The sequence below is a fragment of the Diospyros lotus genome, chromosome 2 (genome assembly GCF_014633365.1).
Source record: "Diospyros lotus cultivar Yz01 chromosome 2, ASM1463336v1, whole genome shotgun sequence".
NCBI classification, from domain to species: Eukaryota; Viridiplantae; Streptophyta; class Magnoliopsida; order Ericales; family Ebenaceae; genus Diospyros; species Diospyros lotus.
Window position 1 is genome coordinate 47,030,400 of NC_068339.1, and position 18,617 is coordinate 47,049,016.

The following is an 18,617-nucleotide window of genomic DNA, read 5'->3' on the forward strand; positions in this document are numbered from 1 at the left end:
GAAGGAGTTCCATTTTGGAATGTTTTTAGACAGTGAAAGATGAGAAGAAGAAGGAGAAGAAGAAGAAGAATCCTCTTCCTCATCCTCCATTGCTTGATCCTTTCATTGTCTTTTCAAAATTAATTTATAGTTGGGATCCTAGATCCTAGGACAGGGAGGTTATTTTTTTGGGTAAAGTTGTTAAAACAAATAAATAATAGAAAAGCGTTATTATTGATCATACTTGTTAGACCAAATTAGTGAGAAAAATGAGCAAGAAATTCATTTTTAACACTTTATTGACATATGCAGTGACAAAAAAAAAAAAATAATTACTTAATTAAAGAGTTTAGGGTATAAATGCAGAAATATTTAGGAAGAAGAGCACACTTTATTCATTAGTTTGATCGGTGTATATACCCTAAAATAGAAAGTTACATTTATACTAATTAAGAAACTTATAATTAATTTTCAGAGAGAGATTTATTCTTTACTCAAAACTAAAAAATACATTTGAGTTTACAGAATACAGAAATTTAAAAATTAAAAAACAAAAATAATTAATCAGCTAATAAACCTGAATTGGTGGGGTGGGGGTGGGGAGACAGATTTGATTGAGATCTCCAGAATAAACACAAAAATAGTAAATTAAAAGATAATTATGTAAATAAAATTTTAATTTAGCTAAAAGAGAAATAAAGTGGCAGAATTAGAGAGTTGATAATATTGATATATGTAATATTTTATGAATTTATTTATATATATTGTTATTTGTTTGCTGAAGCATTTTCCTTCCCTCAAATCAACCAACGCTTCTGCTATCATCCACCAAGTCCCCGAGTCCCAACACAACACTTATCGGCCCGTTTGTTGTAGCTTAATTAAAGAAATTATAGTTTATAACTTCTTAGATTATAGCTTCTAAAACTTAGAATAAATTATGAACTGTTTGCTGTAACTTCTTAGAAGTTATAGTTAAGTAGTTGTGGTGTTTGATATCATAAGCTGTAAAATAACTTATTTTGTATAATTATCCATAATACCCTTAGTAGTTATAGAATGATAATTTAAAAATTAATTAGTGTATATGTATAAGTTTCAAGTATTATAAAAAAATTAATTAAAATATAGAGAGAGAGGAAATGACGAGAGAGAGGAAGAGATTTGAAAATAGAAATGGCGGTGGAAAAGAAAAATCCATGATTGCGTAGACAAAAGAGTAATTCTTTACTAAAAATAAGGGTAAAATTGTCATAAAAAGGTAATTATTTAAGCAGAAGTTGTAAAAGTTGGGGTACCTCAGTTTTGAAAAAGTCAATTTCTACCCTTCTAAAAATTAGTAGAAACTATAAATTAGAATTTTATAAACTAAAATAAACACTACATCTTAACTTTTTTTAAGGTAGAAGTTAGAAGTTACAACTTTTTAAGATGGAACAAAGAGTCCATCATCCATCGCGGTTCTCTCCCTCTCCCTCTCCCTGAGAATTACAAGTTGAGTGTTTGAGAGACAAGAAGAGGAAGAGGAAGAATGGTTCCGACGAGCAAGACCACCCTCGCATCCCACCTTCCCCCTCTTCTTCCAATCCTTCCCTTTACTACCCGCTGCTTCTCCAAACCAAATATTGTCAGAAGAAACCATTTCTATCCCCCGCCGCCGCTTCTTAAATCTCCGTTCAAGCCGCCTCTCAGATGCTCCCTCTCTGTGGCCTCCGAGCCCACCCCCACCCATTTGGAGTTCACAGACAACCAGCTCAAACCATCTCCAGCCGAGGTCTCAAGAACCATCATGGAGTTGTCTTCGGTCGCCACTCTCTCTACCTTGTCCCGGGACGGCTGGCCCTTTGGCGTTGGCGTTCGCTTCGCTGTCGATTCCCAAGGCACTCCCATCTTGTGCTTGAACACCCAGTTCCCCCTGTTCGATGGGGAGAACAAGTCTAGCCTCCATGTCCAGGTGCGTCCTGTTGACCTTGCCTTTGATTTTCTTTCCTTTAAATATATATATATATATATTTGTTTTGTTTACCCAATTTTTGATAGAGACATGATTTCCGTACTCAATCCAAAGCTTAATCAGCTTAGAATTTCTGACCAAGCCTTACTCCATATCTGATTATTCGGGGTGCGAATTTGAGTGCAAGAGTTGTGAGCATTGCAAGATATCTCAGTTAAATTGGGTGTATTGGGGCTTTGGCTTGAGATGATTCAGATGAATTAGTTTATCTCTTTTCTATTTCATTATTCGCATAGAGAATTTCTTCTCCCCCCCCCCCGCCCCCCTAAATCTGTCTGTGTCGCTGCGTTTCTCTACCTTGATCCTATGTGGGTATGACAGAATTTATTTTCAGTGTTTGTTTTATTCCCAATCAAGTGGTATTAGATCAAGACTTAAAGCGTTGTATCAGAGCTGATTACCTAACATGCGGTATCCAAGCTGATTATCTAACACTTCTCATAGTAGGAATGAATCAGTCTTTTTTTGTTTGTGAGTTGATGAAATTTGGAAAGAATGATTGATGCATGTTGTGATTGTGAACGTGGAATCAAACAGTTGGAACAGTGTGGGTTGCGCACTCCACAGTGCACGATTCAGGGCAGCCTTGACAAACCAGAAGATGGAGTGCTTCTCAAGGTAAATATATCCATCTTTGAGAATTGCACACACGCAGAATTGTGAGTTCTGATTGGTTTCTATGAAATTAGAATTAGAACTTGGAACTAGCCCAGTTACAGGAAACAACCTAAAATGGCAATGTTAGTCGATGTGAATTCCTTATCAAGTGCATCTCAACCAATAACTGACCCTGGTTGTATTATTTTGATAATTCAAATCCTATTTTGCTATCATACTATCTATTGCAATGTTATTTCTGTTGAATGGTCTTTGCGTACTGTCTTTACGATTCATCCATTCATTGGAATATGTATTATTTCAATATCACAGCTCCATTTCTATCTGTGATTATCTCTATTCAGTTGTTCATACATGAACTATTATTTAGTCCATAATCTGACGTTCTCTCTTATAACATATTTGTTGATTATCATTTTTTGTTTGATCTTTGAACAAATATACTGAATGTGAATGAATGAGTTGGAAGGCTAAAGGGTTGTTGCCCAAACTGAGGTCCATCCGTCAAATCCTGAAGGAATTTGGTTTTAATATGCACTAAACCTTCTAATATGGCATGTAAAATGCAACATATTCATCTCAACATCGTGTACAGCTTATGAATAGAGATGGATTTCCTATTTGAATGTTTATTTACCTTCAAAGCTGTTTCAGTTGTTTCTAACACATTTTGTTATTGAACTCATTTGGCATATCTTTTCTAGAATGCTGGGCTGGAAAAAAAAATTGACAAAGTGTCTTCTGTCAGAGCATATCCATGGCAAATGAAAATAATTGAGCTTTTCTAATTTCTTTTTAGCAATTGTCCTTTTTGTAAAAGCAGTGTTATAGCGGAGGAGATGTATAATTTTGATAAGCAAGAAAACAATAATGCAGGACCATTTGAGAATTGAACTTTGGTGTGGTTGCACCCTTATGAGGATCATACTACAGCAAAAGCTAAATAAAGATAATGGTTTTGGAAATGAAAGTGAATACCTCTGAGAGCTGATTTTGGGGCTGTTCCAGGGTGTTGTGAATATCATGGGTTCAGGGGAGCAACACTAGAAGACAAAAATTTGAAAGAGGAGAATAAAAAGAAGAAACTCTAGGCATCATGCACGGGTTAAAATTGCATCACATGATCCCAAAGAGTTAAAAAAGTTTCATATTTCTAATACCTAGTTTTATATAGAATTTTTATAAACTATCTGTCTTGATAAGATTTTGATATAGACTTCTAAAAACTGAAACTAGTTGTCTTGATAAGATTTTGACTACTTAGTTTGAAATTGAAACTAAGACTTTGGACTTTGAAAAGCTCTCCAAAACCAAATAAATCTGGTAAATCAAACCTAATTGTGTACCTTCATGTATATGATGACTCAATGAGTGATTCCTATTGCTATATTTGGTAAAGTTTCAAATTACTGAATACTCCCAACTCAATAGAAACTAGAAACTATTTAAGGAAAAGAGTAGGTTGGTACCGTACCTAGGATAATCTGAGAAAGACTAACATATCTAGGAAAATGATTAAACATGGTTCCAATAGATTGTAAAAGAGTTGGCTTGGGGAAAAAATCTGAATTTTCAATTTTTTAATACTATCTTTCTTGATCTTCTTCTTTTCTGGATCAATATAGGATTGAAATGTCTGCATGAATGGTTTGTGGCTTGCGATATCAAAAATAGCAGCATAGTATGTGGTGGCTTGAGGAGGGTTAGATGTACAAAATTTTAATCCCCTTGTGCAGAGAGACCATTTCTTTGTTTTAAACTCGTGACATCCAAGTTGCACTATAGCCAACCTAACTCATTGCTAAGTCTAAGCCTGGTTATTCACATTTTGGTTTTTTTATTGCTGATCTTTATTTGTTTCAAAGAAGCTTAATAAAATAACATTGAGTAAATGAACTGTTATATCTTTATCATACTGATTACGTGATTAAACTTCTCATTTGGTTGTTCAAGCTTCTTTTGGCAGAAACTTCATTCCACATGGAAAACGAGGTTTGGAGAAGAAGTGAATGAAGAACTTATATATGTTGTCAACGTCAAACGAGTATTTCAGATAGAAGATTTCTCAGAGGTGTATTATGCTATTCATTGTCATTACATACCGTTGTGTGCATAATTATACTGAAATGTGTGCTGTTTGGCTTGAAGAGACCTTCCCATGTCTTGTTATCAACAGAGATACCTGCTTTAAATGCATTGAGTGTCTTACTAGCATCCCATCTTAAACTATTCCAGGAAGGGGTGTGGTTCACCTCATCAGATTACAAAATGGCAAACCCTGATCCACTAAGGGACTTTGCAGAAAGAGTTGTGGATGAGATCAACAGTCACAACACGGAAGATGTTGATCGTTTTTGCAACATCTATGTTGATTTGGATTTCCAGGTTCACACCCAATTAAATTTACTTTCTGACCTAAAAAAGACTTGATCTTTGTTTATTGCCTTTATTTCTTCATCCTAGCAATGGGATCAGAGAAAAACTGCTATCTTTACAGAACAAGTTGTCCTATATTAAGGAAATGTTGCTCTTGGAAATCTTTTCACCAACTATTTGGCTGTCCAGGTATCAGAGGCCAAAATGGTTTGGGTGGACCGGTTAGGGTTTGACTTGCGGCTTAGGTCTCTCCAAAATGATATATTTGAGGTCCGGATTCCTTTCCCTAGAGAAGTGACAGATGAGAAGGGTGTAAAATCATCTTTCAATGGTATGGCCCAACTTGCATGGGAGGTGGAGAAGAATTACCTTGCCCCAGATTTCAAGAAGGTGAAGCAATTGAAGAAGATCACATCTAGAGGACATTAAGTTGTGACAATTTGTGTACCTTATTTTTTTTTGCCGCAGAGTGAGTGTAATTAAATTTTGGCCTTCCTCTTCTGTGCTAAAGATTTGTCTAAGAGAAAAGACCTAAACAAATTTAACTCAATGGTAGTGCCAATTATTCCACAAGGCAATGTGGCTTGTTTCATTGATTTGGAGTCCAAGATACTGTATATCTTAAATGTTTTTTGAAATTGAAAGTTGTTTATGGGGCTTGGACTTAGATTTAGTGCCATGACCCTCTAGCCATCCTGTAGGGTTGAATTGGAGTTACTTTCAGTCTCTGTCTTTGGCTTTTTTTGGTTGTACATATACATATATATATATTCTCATTTTGGTCCATGCAGACACAGGCTATGCATTCTTCTACTACTGTTTTGCAGTTTTGTTCTCTTTATGGCTGACACCAGAATCCGGATGGCCAAAGCAGCCAGCTGAATCGATATATGGGAGTCCTTGAGGATGCTGGTTTGCATGTTAAACTAGAATAGGATGGCCCATGCATTAGGTTTAGGGCTATGTTGATTTACATTCCCCGAAAGTTCTGCCTGGGAACGACTTGAAGCAAAATTTCAGGCTTGGTTGCCATGTGCTAACAAGCTGATGAGTTCCATTGGCCGCAGTTCAGCTCATGGCCGAGGGTGGGGCTGCTGTTGCCGGCCGGCAGGGCTTCTTTGTGGATAATTCTGAACAGCTTGAAGGCGAGGCGAGTACATTTTGGTCATTCTTTTACAAGTAAGACTGGGAATGTGTCAACACGATGCGAACTCTCATCGGTAGTGTTGTAGGGAGGGCTCGGATATGTTGACATATAAATCAACTTCAACTAACACTCTTGGGTGAGAAACTTGTGGTGTTCTCATCCAGATTTATTCAAGACAGCCGATGAGAGCCAACCCCGTGGCCCCGTGTCGTTGAACAAAGGCTTAACATGCACTCCTGTCTACAAGAATTGATCCGCATGTATTGCAATCTTACACTGTTAACATACAATAGCCTAACCGCGCTAACCATGGTCTAAACACAAAAAATCAGAGTTACATAACATCAAGGCTTGTTCAAACTAGCTGGGGGCACTTGGTATTCATCATGCTTACCAAAACATACTTCTTGTCATACTTCAAGCTTATAATTACATTAACGTGTTCATGGGCATTAAGATGCAAAAAACATAACCTCTAGAGTCAAAATACATCAATATTGAGCTTCAGAACGTGACATTCTAGCCTTGTATATTTCGGGCCTCTTATCTAATTGTATGGCAATTTGGCATATGCTCCTTACCCATCGAGGAGGTGACATTATCTGAAACATTTGCAAGAATTGCGGTTAAGTATAAAACATAAATAGTAAGACACCCCGTGCACATATGACATTCATACATTACAATGCAATATCATGCTCAATTCAACCACGGAAAACATGCTTACAACCTTAGCCTCATTCCTATCATCACATTACAACCTTTGACCCATTTTGTTCCTTTTGACCACTTTATCTTTGGCTTTTTGTTCACATTTTTCTTAACCTTTTGGTCACATTCTCTAGCCTTTTGGCCCTACTTTCCTTGGCCCTTCGGCCACTTATCTTTTGGCTCATAAATTTGAAGATTTCAGTTAACATTTCTTACCTAGGTTTGAACAAATTTTTTCTTCTTCTTTTTTTTTTTTTTTTTTCAAATCAGGATCTTTATGGGTTGAATGCATGGCTGACCTCAAGTTTTATGAAAATTCCCTAGTTTATTGTGGGTTGCTTTAAGGGCCACATGTACGGATCACCTTAGGTCCCTTCGGGCCAATATGCGGCATACCCAAAGGTAGTTCTTGATAAGCCAATTGACAGTTATGTATGACACATCCCAGGTCAAGAACATAGCATGCAATCTTACCAAATTTTAACCAAGCCAACCACTGCAAAATTCATACTTTTATCATGATTGTTAAACTCCTAATTTTACGGGTACGATTTTACGATTTTGAAGTTAAATCGCATTCAATTTTACAATTTTACATGTCGAAGACTCTCTTACGATTTTACTATTTTAACAACCTTGCTTTCATGAATGCCAAACATGCTTCAAATATAATCATGCTAAGCAACATAACAACTTCAAACAATGCACACAAACTTTCGGCCAACCACATGATGTAATTTTTCCTTTCTTAAACCGAATTACAAACTTAACGCATTTAATGCATTCATGCAACATAAACATGCCCTATATGACCATTCTAGGTAATAAAACAAGCATTACACATAGCATAAAAACTTTAACATAAATAAAATAGTATATATTTAGAAAGCTACGGATGTCTAATTTCCTATGCCACAAACAGATTGTGATATTGAGTTCCCTAGAGATCATTATGACCATTTTACTAGAAGGTGTTGCTGGCAGCCACCAAAATAAAGAGACCTTTCCTTGTTGGCAGTCATAACTGGCTGCAAGGTATCCAACCTTTCCACAACCAATTGAGGGATAAAATGGTCTGAAAGTGGCCTCAAAATGTAGGTAAAAAAATTTGGACAGGAAAAAGCCGTAAAGTGGGCTAGGCCCTTAATGGGCCGAGAATGTCATGGGATCTAAGAGGTTTGTAGGAAAAAAGAAAAGGGCCAACCTCAAACCCATATTAATGCGTTAAAAGGGTGCATGTATAGCCCAAAGAGTAACATAAAAGGGTGAACAGAGTGAGGCCTAACCAAGTAAAACAAAGGCCCAAAGTGAAGAAAAGTAGATTGGGGTCTCTAAAGCTTGAAGAGAGGTTATAGGAGCAATAACAAATTGATCACGTGAGGCTTTACAGGCCATGAGCACCCTCAATTCGAGCAATGGGCCACGACGCCACGCCTTAAATGGGCTTTTGGGAAGACTAACCAAGTCAGTCATTTTGAGAGACATTGGACTTAAAATTTGGTCCTGTGTATGCAATTAGGGCTCAGCCCTTGGCTCAAGCACATAAATGTAATTCTGAAAAAAAAAAAAAAACAGAAGAACAAGTTCAGTATTGAATGTACTTACGCCTAGGGTAAGTCTCAGTTTGGAATCGGGACTTGGTCTTGGGTATAAGGGCACCGCCATTAGTGATTATCATAACAAAAAGAACAACAATAATAATAACAATAGTAACTTCTTGCAGAATGGTCATCACAGGTTGTGGACCTTATTCTTCAATTGGCAGCTAAGGTCTAGGTACTCCCTTTTTTAGCTGGCTAAGTATAAAAAAGATGGCTGACTGCTTGAGAAAAGGACAGTTGACAGCTGCAAGCTAGCCAGGGCTGAAAGGTCCCCTTAACATTTTCTTCTTCCCTAATCCCTTCCTATCCCCTCCACCGGGTTTAATCTTTGTTTTGCAGCTAAGCAGAAGCATTCTGGTAGCCCCCTTAATGAGTATTCTCACCATAGTTTTGCACTAAAAATGAATCTGAAACCCTTAAGCACAAACCTTGAGTCTAGATCCTTGGTTCAAGTATAAAAGAATGCCCTATCCCATGCAATTGCATCCCTTATCTTGCACGAAACCTCAAATCAATTGCAGTCACTTCAAGAAAGGAGCAACCTTACTGTTGCTACCAAGGGTTGCCCTCTATTGAGCCTACTGGTATAAATAAAATAGTTTAAAACTTATATTATTAATTTATACGTATTCAAAATACAAATACAAATCTTTCGGACAATCCTTTTTGTTATTTTGAACTTCTCTTGGTCAACTCAACTTATGATTTAAGAGTTCTTATTTATTTAATCTTTCTTTTTGGGGTAAACTTTTAGTCCCATTCTATTATTGTCAGTGTGGTTGGCTGACACATATCCAACTTCAATAGAACAACAACTAAAATACTTCATCATCATATTAAAAACTAAAATTGCTTGTTTATAAATAACAGTGAATGAATGATTACATGTATTTGATCACAACAGATACATACATGGATTAATATTATTGAAAAGGTTTTCATATTTTTTATAAATAAAATGACTTGTTTTATATATTTTGAAACAAAATGTATTGTCAAACATTTTGTTTTGTTTTTGTTTTCTTCACAATTTTTTTTTTTAAAAAATAAAGACTGAAATGGAAAGGTATCGAAATCATCAGAAGGACCTACATATGGTGTAGATCTAGAAAATGCCTATGATAGGGTCCCTAGAAAAGTATTATGGAGGGTTTTAGAAAAGAAAGGAATCCGAATAGCCTATATACAAGCTCTTAAGGACATGTATCACGGTGCAAAGACAAGGGTCAGAACATGCGGAGGGGATACTAAACCGTTTAAAATTACAATAGGATTGCATCAATGTTCTGCACTAAGTCTATACTTATTTGCTTTAGTAATGGATGAACTCACTAAAGATATTCAGATAGAGGTGTATGTTATTTGCAGACGACATAGTATTGGTGGATGAAACAAAAGAAGGAGTGAACACTAAGCTTGAGTTATGGAGAAATAATTTAGAATCTAAGGGATTTAAATTAAGCAGAAAGAAAACAGAATATATGGAATGTAAATTTAGTAAGAATGCAAGAGTGGAGGGTGTTATAATAAAATTGGAAGACCAAATCTTACAAAGAAAAGACCACTTTCAATATTTGCGATCAGTGATTCAAAAAGATGGAGAAATTCACGAGGATGTCACACATAGAATTAAGGCAGGTTGGCTAAAATGGAGAAATGCATCGGGAGTGTTATGTGATGGTAAAATCCCATTAAAACTGAAAGAAAAATTTTATAGAACAACTATAAGACCAGTCTTATTGTACAGCTCAGAATGTTGGACAGTCAAATACCAGCATGAGCAAAAGACGAGCGTAGCGGAGATGAGGATGTAAAGATGGATGTGCGGCCATACAGGAAAAGATTAAATTAGAAATGAAGTTATTCGTAATAAAGTAAGAGTAGTGCCAATAGAGGAGAAAATGAGAGAGACTAGACTGAGATGGTTTGGTCATGTGAGAAGGAGACCAAAAGATGCTCCTGTGAGGAGAGTTGATGAAATTGAACAATTGGTCAAAAAAAGAGGTAGAGGCAGACCCAAGAAGACTTTGGAAGAGACATTAAAGTTTGATATGAAGTGTATGGACCTCAATGAAGATATGACAAAAGACAGAAATACATGAAATTCTAGAATTCATGTAGCCGACCCCATATAGTGGGATAAAGGCTAGATATGTTGTTGTTGTTGTAGTGTAGTCAAACAACTTCTAAAAGAACAAGAGTCCATTCTCGTCAGCATGCTCCAATTTCATCTCAATGATGTGATCCTCTTACTAAGCTTTCATCCTATGAGAATTCAGCAAGGTGGTTGAAAGATGCCTAAGGACAAGATTTCTTTCTTTCCTTTTTTTTCTGTATTAGACTCCGCCTGTGGTTTCTTATCTACTATCAGTTTCAGCTAGTATAAAACCCGTCAGATCAAACAAACATAAATTCTAGACATATAAAAATTTAGAATTCAAATAGCCAACCTCACATAGTGAGATTAAGGCTTGGTATGCTATTGTTTACTTGCTTTTACAGATATTACCAATTGAATAGGAATCTCTTTTCGGTTGTTGATTTAAATAACTGAAGAAGGTTTGTAAAAAGGGTTGATTTAAGTAACTAAGTAACTGGCATTTCCCATATTGTTTGTTTTGATTCATCCTTACAGGTCATCCATTATTTATTTCAGCACTTGAGCTCCCCGAATGTTTTGCCTTTTGTCTTATATATTCTTACAGCACATTTTACTTTTTATAAGTTTGTATCATTACACCTCATACTTCGCAAAAATGTAATGGATCCTAGCCCCAAGTAAGTTTATAAGACTGGAGGAATTTCATTAGGACTTCATTTATTCATAAAACACCAACTGCTGGGTGAAGCAAAGACAAAAAGATGAAGAATTTTGCTTCAGCTATCAAACAAAATGGATCTCCAGGTGAGCCATTGATGACACTCAAGGAGACAGCACAATTATTGCAATTACACATTGAACCAGAATCATATGATCACCTAATGTTTCTGCTGTTCTCTCTCATTCAACAGTAATTTCTCCATGATGCTGACTGCCGAGTAAGTAAATATGACATCAAGTGCTTAAACATGGACTTTCTTAGCAGATTTATTTGGCTTCATTTAAAAAGTAGCCATACCTGTATAAGTTCCAAGGCACAAGCAACCAATAGGTGACCAGTCTCCAATCCGAACTCGAACAGTGGTTCTGTTTGATTACCCTGAAACAAAGCATACAAGCTATCAGCTATTCAACTAGCTTTTGACAACATAACTATTATCTAATTATTAGTGCAGGAAAATGGCATAATTAGTGATTAAAGTACTTCAAGGGAAAAAGAATCAGATGTGAGCATATGAGCATTTGGAAGAGAGCTACATAAAGGTACAAGGACAAGTTGATCTTTGACTGTTTTTCTTTCACATGGAAAGCAACAGTTGAAAGCATAAAATAGTTCTCTGAAGAATAATGTTTTTGTGACTGACCAACCTCCTAATCCAACTTTCTAATGCACTTTGTGCCCATTGATATGTATGCAACTTCTCCAGATTATGTCTTGTATGAAGTGAACTGGAAAATCCTGCAATTAAAATGCCAGCCTGTTTCTCCTTCTACTGGTGTTTTAGTAGAAAAACGCCAAAAAAAAAAAAAAAAAAATCTGTAGTACATTAGCAACATCTACCATCACTCAGAGCTGATGGACAGTATAAATCATGATTAAATTAGTACCTGAAAACACAGGTGCTACGTTCCTACACGATCTTTTTCTCCCACATGCCCCTGCAAGCTGCCAGTATCTAGAGGTCTGCCATATGGGTTGGCATTTCAAAGATCCACTTACGGCCTAAAAAGTGAAATGAGAATCTGGCAGTGACCCAGATTTTTGCGAATAAAAAAGAACCATGCTGTAAGTCTCCACTCTAAACTTTTGATGAATCTGGCAGGTAGCATTTTCAGTTTTTAATTTTTATTATTATTTTTATTTACAGTTTCATCAAAACATCCTCAAATCAATGACAACCAGTGGTATGCATCTATTTCGCATCCAGAAAGGTATTTTCCTTTTCTTTTTTTCTTTCACTTACAAAGGCCTGATATCAAAAGTCCTGCTGTTTCATGCAATCCATTGTAAGTTTCAACTGGCTCTAGGTTCAGTATAAGTGCAATCTCATAGTTCAAGGGAACAGAAGTCATGATAAACTACTGTACCATGTGTTTTTGCATTCCAACCTAAAACATAATCCCTAGTTCCAAGATATTAAAAAACTAATAATGATAACAGTGACATATGAGGAGAAATGCCAAAAACTATTTTTTTTTTTTTTTTGACAAAAACTTCATAGTCAAAAACCAAACAAAAAGTCTGACAACAACTGGTCACAAAAAAAAACTGCAACTTGATACAGGCCCATGTCTACAACCTAGCAAAAGAATATCATAAGCAAATATGATTTAGTGCCAACAGAATATTATATACTAGGAAGACAAGAAATAATACTGACCGTTTTTATCCTTGGCAGTTGTTGTGACAATGTGTTCAGCGACGAAGGATGACTTGCCACTTATATTATTATGGTTGTGCACCCTCTTAACAAAGAGTTTGGCAATCTGCAACTGGGTTTTTGCAATTATTTCAGTCCGTTTCAGGTCCAGTTCTGCTCGCTTGATCTCTGCCTCTGCCCTGAGGCGTTCTGAGTCCTTGTACATTTCTATCCGGGCCTGTTCAACTTTCAACACTGAGCGAGATAACATCCTAATACTCTCTGCAACATCACTGCCCATAGTCTTCCTTCGCTTAAGAGAATTTATCTTCAACAACCTCTCACTCACATTGGCTGTCTGGTTCTGTGGTCTACCAAATTCACTGTTATACGGAGCTGTATGAGACCCATCATCTTGGTTACTACCCCGAACGTGGCCCTGTCCATGTACTCCAATTTTCTCATAATTGCAAGCTTTATTCTCAATGAACTCAGCATGTGTAGGGGCTGCAGGACCGTTATTATCTACTTTCTTAGTATCATTTCCCAGATAGCCTGATAAATTTGGAAAAGCTTGCAAACTTCCCATCTCTACCACCTCATTCGTACCCGCATCTCCAACCTTGGGTTGCAGAGGTAGTGCCCCTTTCATCAATTTATCCATTCTAGCGTAAAATTGCCATGACTGACAGGAACCAGAATGGTTATTAACAGCTGATTCCATGCGGTACCTTTTCTTCATTGCCTCAATTTTGTTCTTGCACTGATTTGGGTTCTTAACTAGTTTTGTGCCACAATCCCGTGCTGATACTTGCCGGGCAACATCTTCCCAATCACTCCCTTTCAACTTGGCCCGATTTCGGAACAACCATTTTGCTTCATACACATCCAATAGACTCATGACTGCTCCCTCACTCCACTCATCCCTCTTACTCTTATCCAGCGTTTTTGTAACTGCCACAACCACCTCCCTCTTCTCTTCCCCTCCCGTTTCCATGGAAATCAATGCAAGAAAAGGCAGCCAATGGTGACACCAAATAATACCCGTACAGGCAATTTTCAGGGGGAGGCTTAATCCACAATTCAAAGCTCCCCCCACCCCCCCGGGGGACTATACTATCAATACAAGAAGTAATTCACCACCGACCAAAACCCTAACTTGCCATCATCGCTTTACTTAGCCATGAAAGAACAGAAGCAAAACGCCACTCTTTCCTACGTTGAACTTGAACGGACTCAGAAACCAAAGACTAAAATTGAATGCTTCCTATACGATTCCTTGGAAAACTAGGTCTGCCCTGATCCTAAACAATACAGAACTAACGGATAAAAGAAAACCCAATTGCACATACAATAATAATGGAAGGTAAACAAGAAGAAAGGAAGGGAAGAAATGACAGCTTAGAACAGGAATGTACTCTTGCTCTGAAATGCAAAGCAGTGGCCTCTGCTTCTCTTCGTCTGGGCGAAACTTTTCGCTTTACTTGAGATCACAGGTGCGACGGATTATTCTTTTGCTAAAAGCAGCAGCTCAAGAAGCGTTGAAGAAAACGGTATAAATGGGGCAGGTACGCAAATCGGTTGCAAAGGTGGAGGCACGTGAGATGATCTGAGCCGTTGATCTTTATCGTCATCATCATCCTTCTCTATCAGCCATGCCATATCAAACCCGAATCGATACACTTTTTCCGCTTGCATCTGACAATGCAATACAGTGGTATGGCATATATTCAGAGAGAGAGAGAGAGAGAAAAGTGAAAGTGGAAGTGGAATCTTGCGTCACACAGACACTGCTGTCGTGTTTGTTAGGTGTTCCGATGGAGTGTTAATAAAAATAATATTTAATAATTAAGTGTGTTTTTGTATTTAATATTAATATTAATAAATACTGTAGCCATGTTTATTAAGTGTGTAGTTCTTATATTTTTTTTTATTTTATAAAATGAGTAATTTATTTTTATTTAAAGACATCTAATATATAAAACGTTTGACTAACATTTCAAAAACACAACAATATCAAATAGACTTTTTATGTTAAAATACCTATAAATAAATTGTGTCTGATTTGATTGAAAATTTTTTTATTAGTTTTTCGAATAACAACAATTAAAATCAAAATTTTTATAATTTGGATATTTTTTTATATTTTTTATTTTGAATGTGTAGTTAAGTAAATCAATGAAGTGTTTAATTTTCATCAGGAGGATGTTATAGAGGCAGCACATATTCTCAACTTTCCAACACTTAGAATTTTTCTCCTCCACACAACTCATTTGCTTATAATTCCCAGTGATTGAGAGACTTAAAGAGATGCACAAAATGATTAATGAGCAACAAAATATGCCAGTGGCTAGTAGTATTGACATATAGTTCAAGTTAGGATATGCTTATGATCATTTAAATGGTAATGTTCATGTTACTAATCTAATCACAGTTAAGTAAAAGATGAACCAACCAAATGCATGCACGAGAATCCCGCATGGATCATGCAGCAGCCGGAGTGGCCACAACACTTTTGATCTTACCCATCAAGTGCGTGCATTTGGTGCTACCAAACTTGGCTGGCTTGGGCTGAAACAGAGAGCTTAGCATGTTGTCCAGGCTCTCAGCACTGTGTTGGACATGCTTGGTGGGGCTTGTTCCTCCTCGTTCAACCAAAGGCGAGTAGTAGTTTTGGATGAAGCTGGTATAAGCAGGGATGATAATCTGCACTACCAATTGGCAAGTCTTCCCTCTCAAGCTCTTATCTGAAACAATCCAGTTAGATTGCTTCCTGTAATTGTCATCGAAGGCCTGGTTGAATGCCTTGAGTCTCTTCTTCACCAGGTCACGACCACCGGCTCTGCCACCGGGAAGCAAAACTAGACCCTCCTCGCTTAAGTGAGCAGGAAGCTTTCCCCAGCTGGATCTCAAGTAGAGAGCTAAGTAATACTCCATGGCCTGCTGGTGAGCTCTCAGCCACGACTCGCCCATCACTTCCCCGACCTTTGTCCCTTTCAGATTCTCAGAGAGGTATCTGTGATTGTTCATCATGAAGAAGTAGGACAGCGCAGTGTCCTCGTATGTCTTTGCCCATGTCTCCAAGTTTAGCTCAATCGCGCTCACTACGCTATGGACCTGTTTCGACACATGCTCATCCTCAAACTTCTCCTGATTCCAGGAATGGTGAATCTCCAGAACTTGAGTCAAGATGGCCTCATGGCTGTCCTCCAGCAGCTCATTGCAGTAGTCAATGACAAAGCATACAAGCCTTGGAACACTGCCATCTGAAGGTGGGGCCGACTGCCTTTGCAACTCCACCTGAACTGAGAGCTCCCAGAAAATCTCACAAGCCCCATTCACTACCTTCTTGATGAGATCCCTCGTCTGGGTTTGGATTTCGACACAGGCTTTCCCTCTAAAAAGCCGGTTGAAATTCAATCTCAGCTTGTTCAGAACAGCAAATATGTCCAGTAACTTCAACAGTTTGATTGCATCCTTCTTACCCTTTGTGACAGTTCTCCCAAATTTGATGAAACCAGGCATTCCAGATTGGAGGGCAATCTCGGCGAAGCAACTCATCCAAGCATCCGGATCAAGTTTCTGAAAAACATTACCGCAAAGTCTGTACTCAACCTCGAACACATGCTTCACAGCAAACTCCAAATGGTTTCCCCACCGATCTATGCAATCCTCCATGCACTGCACGCTGTCGAATTCTGATAAGGATCTGTCAAGGTAATCCAAGTCGAGAGCTTGCAGACTGGTCCCAGCATTTGAGCTTCGAACTTCAACGTATATAGATATGCAGTTTTCGATCCTATTGTTAGCACTCATTCGCTCAATAATGGCTTGCAACTTTTGAACAACAGGAAGAGGCAAAGGTAGTGCAGAAGAGCAGACTTTATCTGCATCAAAGGTGGGTGAGAAAGCCATGGGAAAACTGTTCTCCAACAAGAGATGTCTGAATTCAGTTTCCAGCTTATCAAAGGCGACAAAGAGAGGCCCTCCATGGACACGAGACCGCTGCTCTGCTGCCTGCAGCTCTCCAAGAATCCTCAAAGATTTCCTGACATTCAAGAGGTATTGGCAATCATCAACTTTGTTGTCTTCAAGGAATTGCAGAATATCCTCCAACCACTGTATAACTAGCCCACAATTACTGGTGAGAAGCCTCAGTGCCTCCTCGAGTTGTCTGACAAGCGAAATGTAATGGAAGAGATCAGAACCTGCATCAGAAAGGAGCAAGCCCTCGAGGCCATGGACTGTGTCAAACACTTTCAGAACAGCAGCAGCAGGGCCAACGGCACGGTCAACCCGCCCTCTCATTGCAAGAAGACAGCACTTGTGCCCAACAGTTGCTATTTCAAGCTCTAGCGAAGGCAACCTCCGGTTAATATCTTCAAGTCTCAGCCCAGTTTTATCCAACTGTGAAGCTAGGTCTCTTGATTTTTCTAAGCTGCTGCTTAGAACTCTCCTAGCAGCTAGAAGGCTGTTCTCAATGCTCCCTAGCTCTGCCATTATCAAATGAAACCTCAACCATGATATTCCTTCCCGGTAAAAATCAACTAAGAAGAAGTTAGTTTTAAACAGAGGTGCTCTAAATGAACAAGGGAAGTAGACTAAGTTGATAGCTTCTTTGCCATAACTTTCTCCAACAAACTCACCAAATCAAGTGAAAAGAAGAGTACCAGTTTCAAGCCAACCTTACTGGCACAACAAGAACCTCACTTAGGATCCACAACCACCAAGCAGTTGGATTTCTTGAATGAGAATACACTCGGGCGCTCTTAAATGCATACATATACAAACAGATGGATGGAACCCCTTTCTTCACCTTCACTCTACTACTCTTTTAGTGCACTCTGATCAGATGCCATTTTCAAGTTCTTCAAATCCTCAACTAGCTAGGATAGCTAGTCAAAACTAAAAATGAACTCCTGGCACACTCACTTAGTAGTGGGAAATTCCCGAGAGATCCGTTCGCTCTGAAGAAGTGTCAAAAGTATTACAAATTCAATTGGGTTTTCGACCTTGTATAAGCAAATTTAATTAGGTATTTACTCGGGCATTTAATGGTCCAGGCAGGCAGCTCAGCAGTAATCTATCTAGATCTTCCTTCCTCACGGTTCTAAATACCCAAACTCTTCCAACCTAACTTTCTGATAACCTTGGGCTACTTGATAGACCACCAACCAACAACCAACCTAAGGTCATCCTAATTTAAGAATCATTCTGCAGAGGATTAACGAGGATTCCAGGGCCCGGAGACACTATTGTCCGCTGGGTTCCTCGTCCCAAAGCCACAAAGTCTGATATTTGACATTGGGGGGAATCTGATCTAGACCCGACCACCAAAACCCTATCCATTTACATGTAGACACAATTCAAATCCAATAAGAACCCAGAGTCCAGAGCCAATTGATACATCCATCTATAATTGGGTTAGGTCTAGACCTACATTAAAACCATTGACTGGGATGAGAAAAAGCCCATCAAGAAGAGCAAAACTTGTTTCTCTAAGTGATATTTTCCCTTATTTTATTCGAGAAGGAAGATACAAGATGAGATCACATTGCCAGATTCGAAGGATATCAAATTTTCTTGGTCAATTTGCTTGTGTGATCATCAGATTCCACTGAGATATATCCCTTAGCAACAACTTAGAAACAGAGAAGATCCCATATATCCCACAACATGGAGGGTTATATCCAAACAAGACAAGAATAAA

General features: G+C 38.0%; 3 protein-coding genes across 5 annotated transcripts; 1 reads left to right on the plus strand and 2 right to left on the minus strand.

The window, feature by feature from the left end:
• The first annotated feature begins 1,420 nt into the window (after positions 1–1,420).
• On the plus strand, positions 1,421–5,676 carry LOC127796052 (glutamyl-tRNA reductase-binding protein, chloroplastic). Its single transcript, XM_052328103.1, has 5 exons — positions 1,421–1,933; positions 2,531–2,611; positions 4,578–4,682; positions 4,847–4,996; positions 5,177–5,676. Exons 1-5 carry the CDS (start codon positions 1,511–1,513, stop codon positions 5,414–5,416), a joined length of 999 nt encoding a protein of 332 aa, XP_052184063.1. The 5' UTR covers positions 1,421–1,510; the 3' UTR covers positions 5,417–5,676.
• An 809-nt stretch (positions 5,677–6,485) lies between these two features.
• LOC127796053 (trihelix transcription factor ENAP1-like) lies at positions 6,486–14,580 on the minus strand. Of its 3 annotated transcripts, XM_052328105.1 has the most exons (5): positions 12,929–14,580; positions 12,156–12,290; positions 11,916–12,040; positions 11,566–11,646; positions 6,486–6,736 (listed from the first exon to the last, which is right to left on the minus strand). In XM_052328105.1, the coding sequence occupies exons 1-2, from the start codon at positions 13,902–13,904 to the stop codon at positions 12,271–12,273; spliced, it is 996 nt and encodes a 331-aa protein (XP_052184065.1). In that variant the 5' UTR covers positions 13,905–14,580; the 3' UTR covers positions 6,486–6,736; positions 11,566–11,646; positions 11,916–12,040; positions 12,156–12,270. The 3 variants fall into 3 exon arrangements, with proteins under 3 accessions (XP_052184065.1, XP_052184064.1, XP_052184066.1); XM_052328104.1 differs by having other exon boundaries at positions 11,916–12,290; XM_052328106.1 differs by lacking the exons at positions 11,916–12,040; positions 12,156–12,290 and having other exon boundaries at positions 12,929–14,570.
• LOC127796050 (exocyst complex component EXO70A1) lies at positions 14,479–18,502 on the minus strand. Its single transcript, XM_052328102.1, has 2 exons — positions 15,433–18,502; positions 14,479–14,605 (listed from the first exon to the last, which is right to left on the minus strand). Exons 1-2 carry the CDS (start codon positions 17,405–17,407, stop codon positions 14,571–14,573), a joined length of 2,010 nt encoding a protein of 669 aa, XP_052184062.1. The 5' UTR covers positions 17,408–18,502; the 3' UTR covers positions 14,479–14,570.
• Between the last annotated feature and the right edge of the window lie 115 nt (positions 18,503–18,617).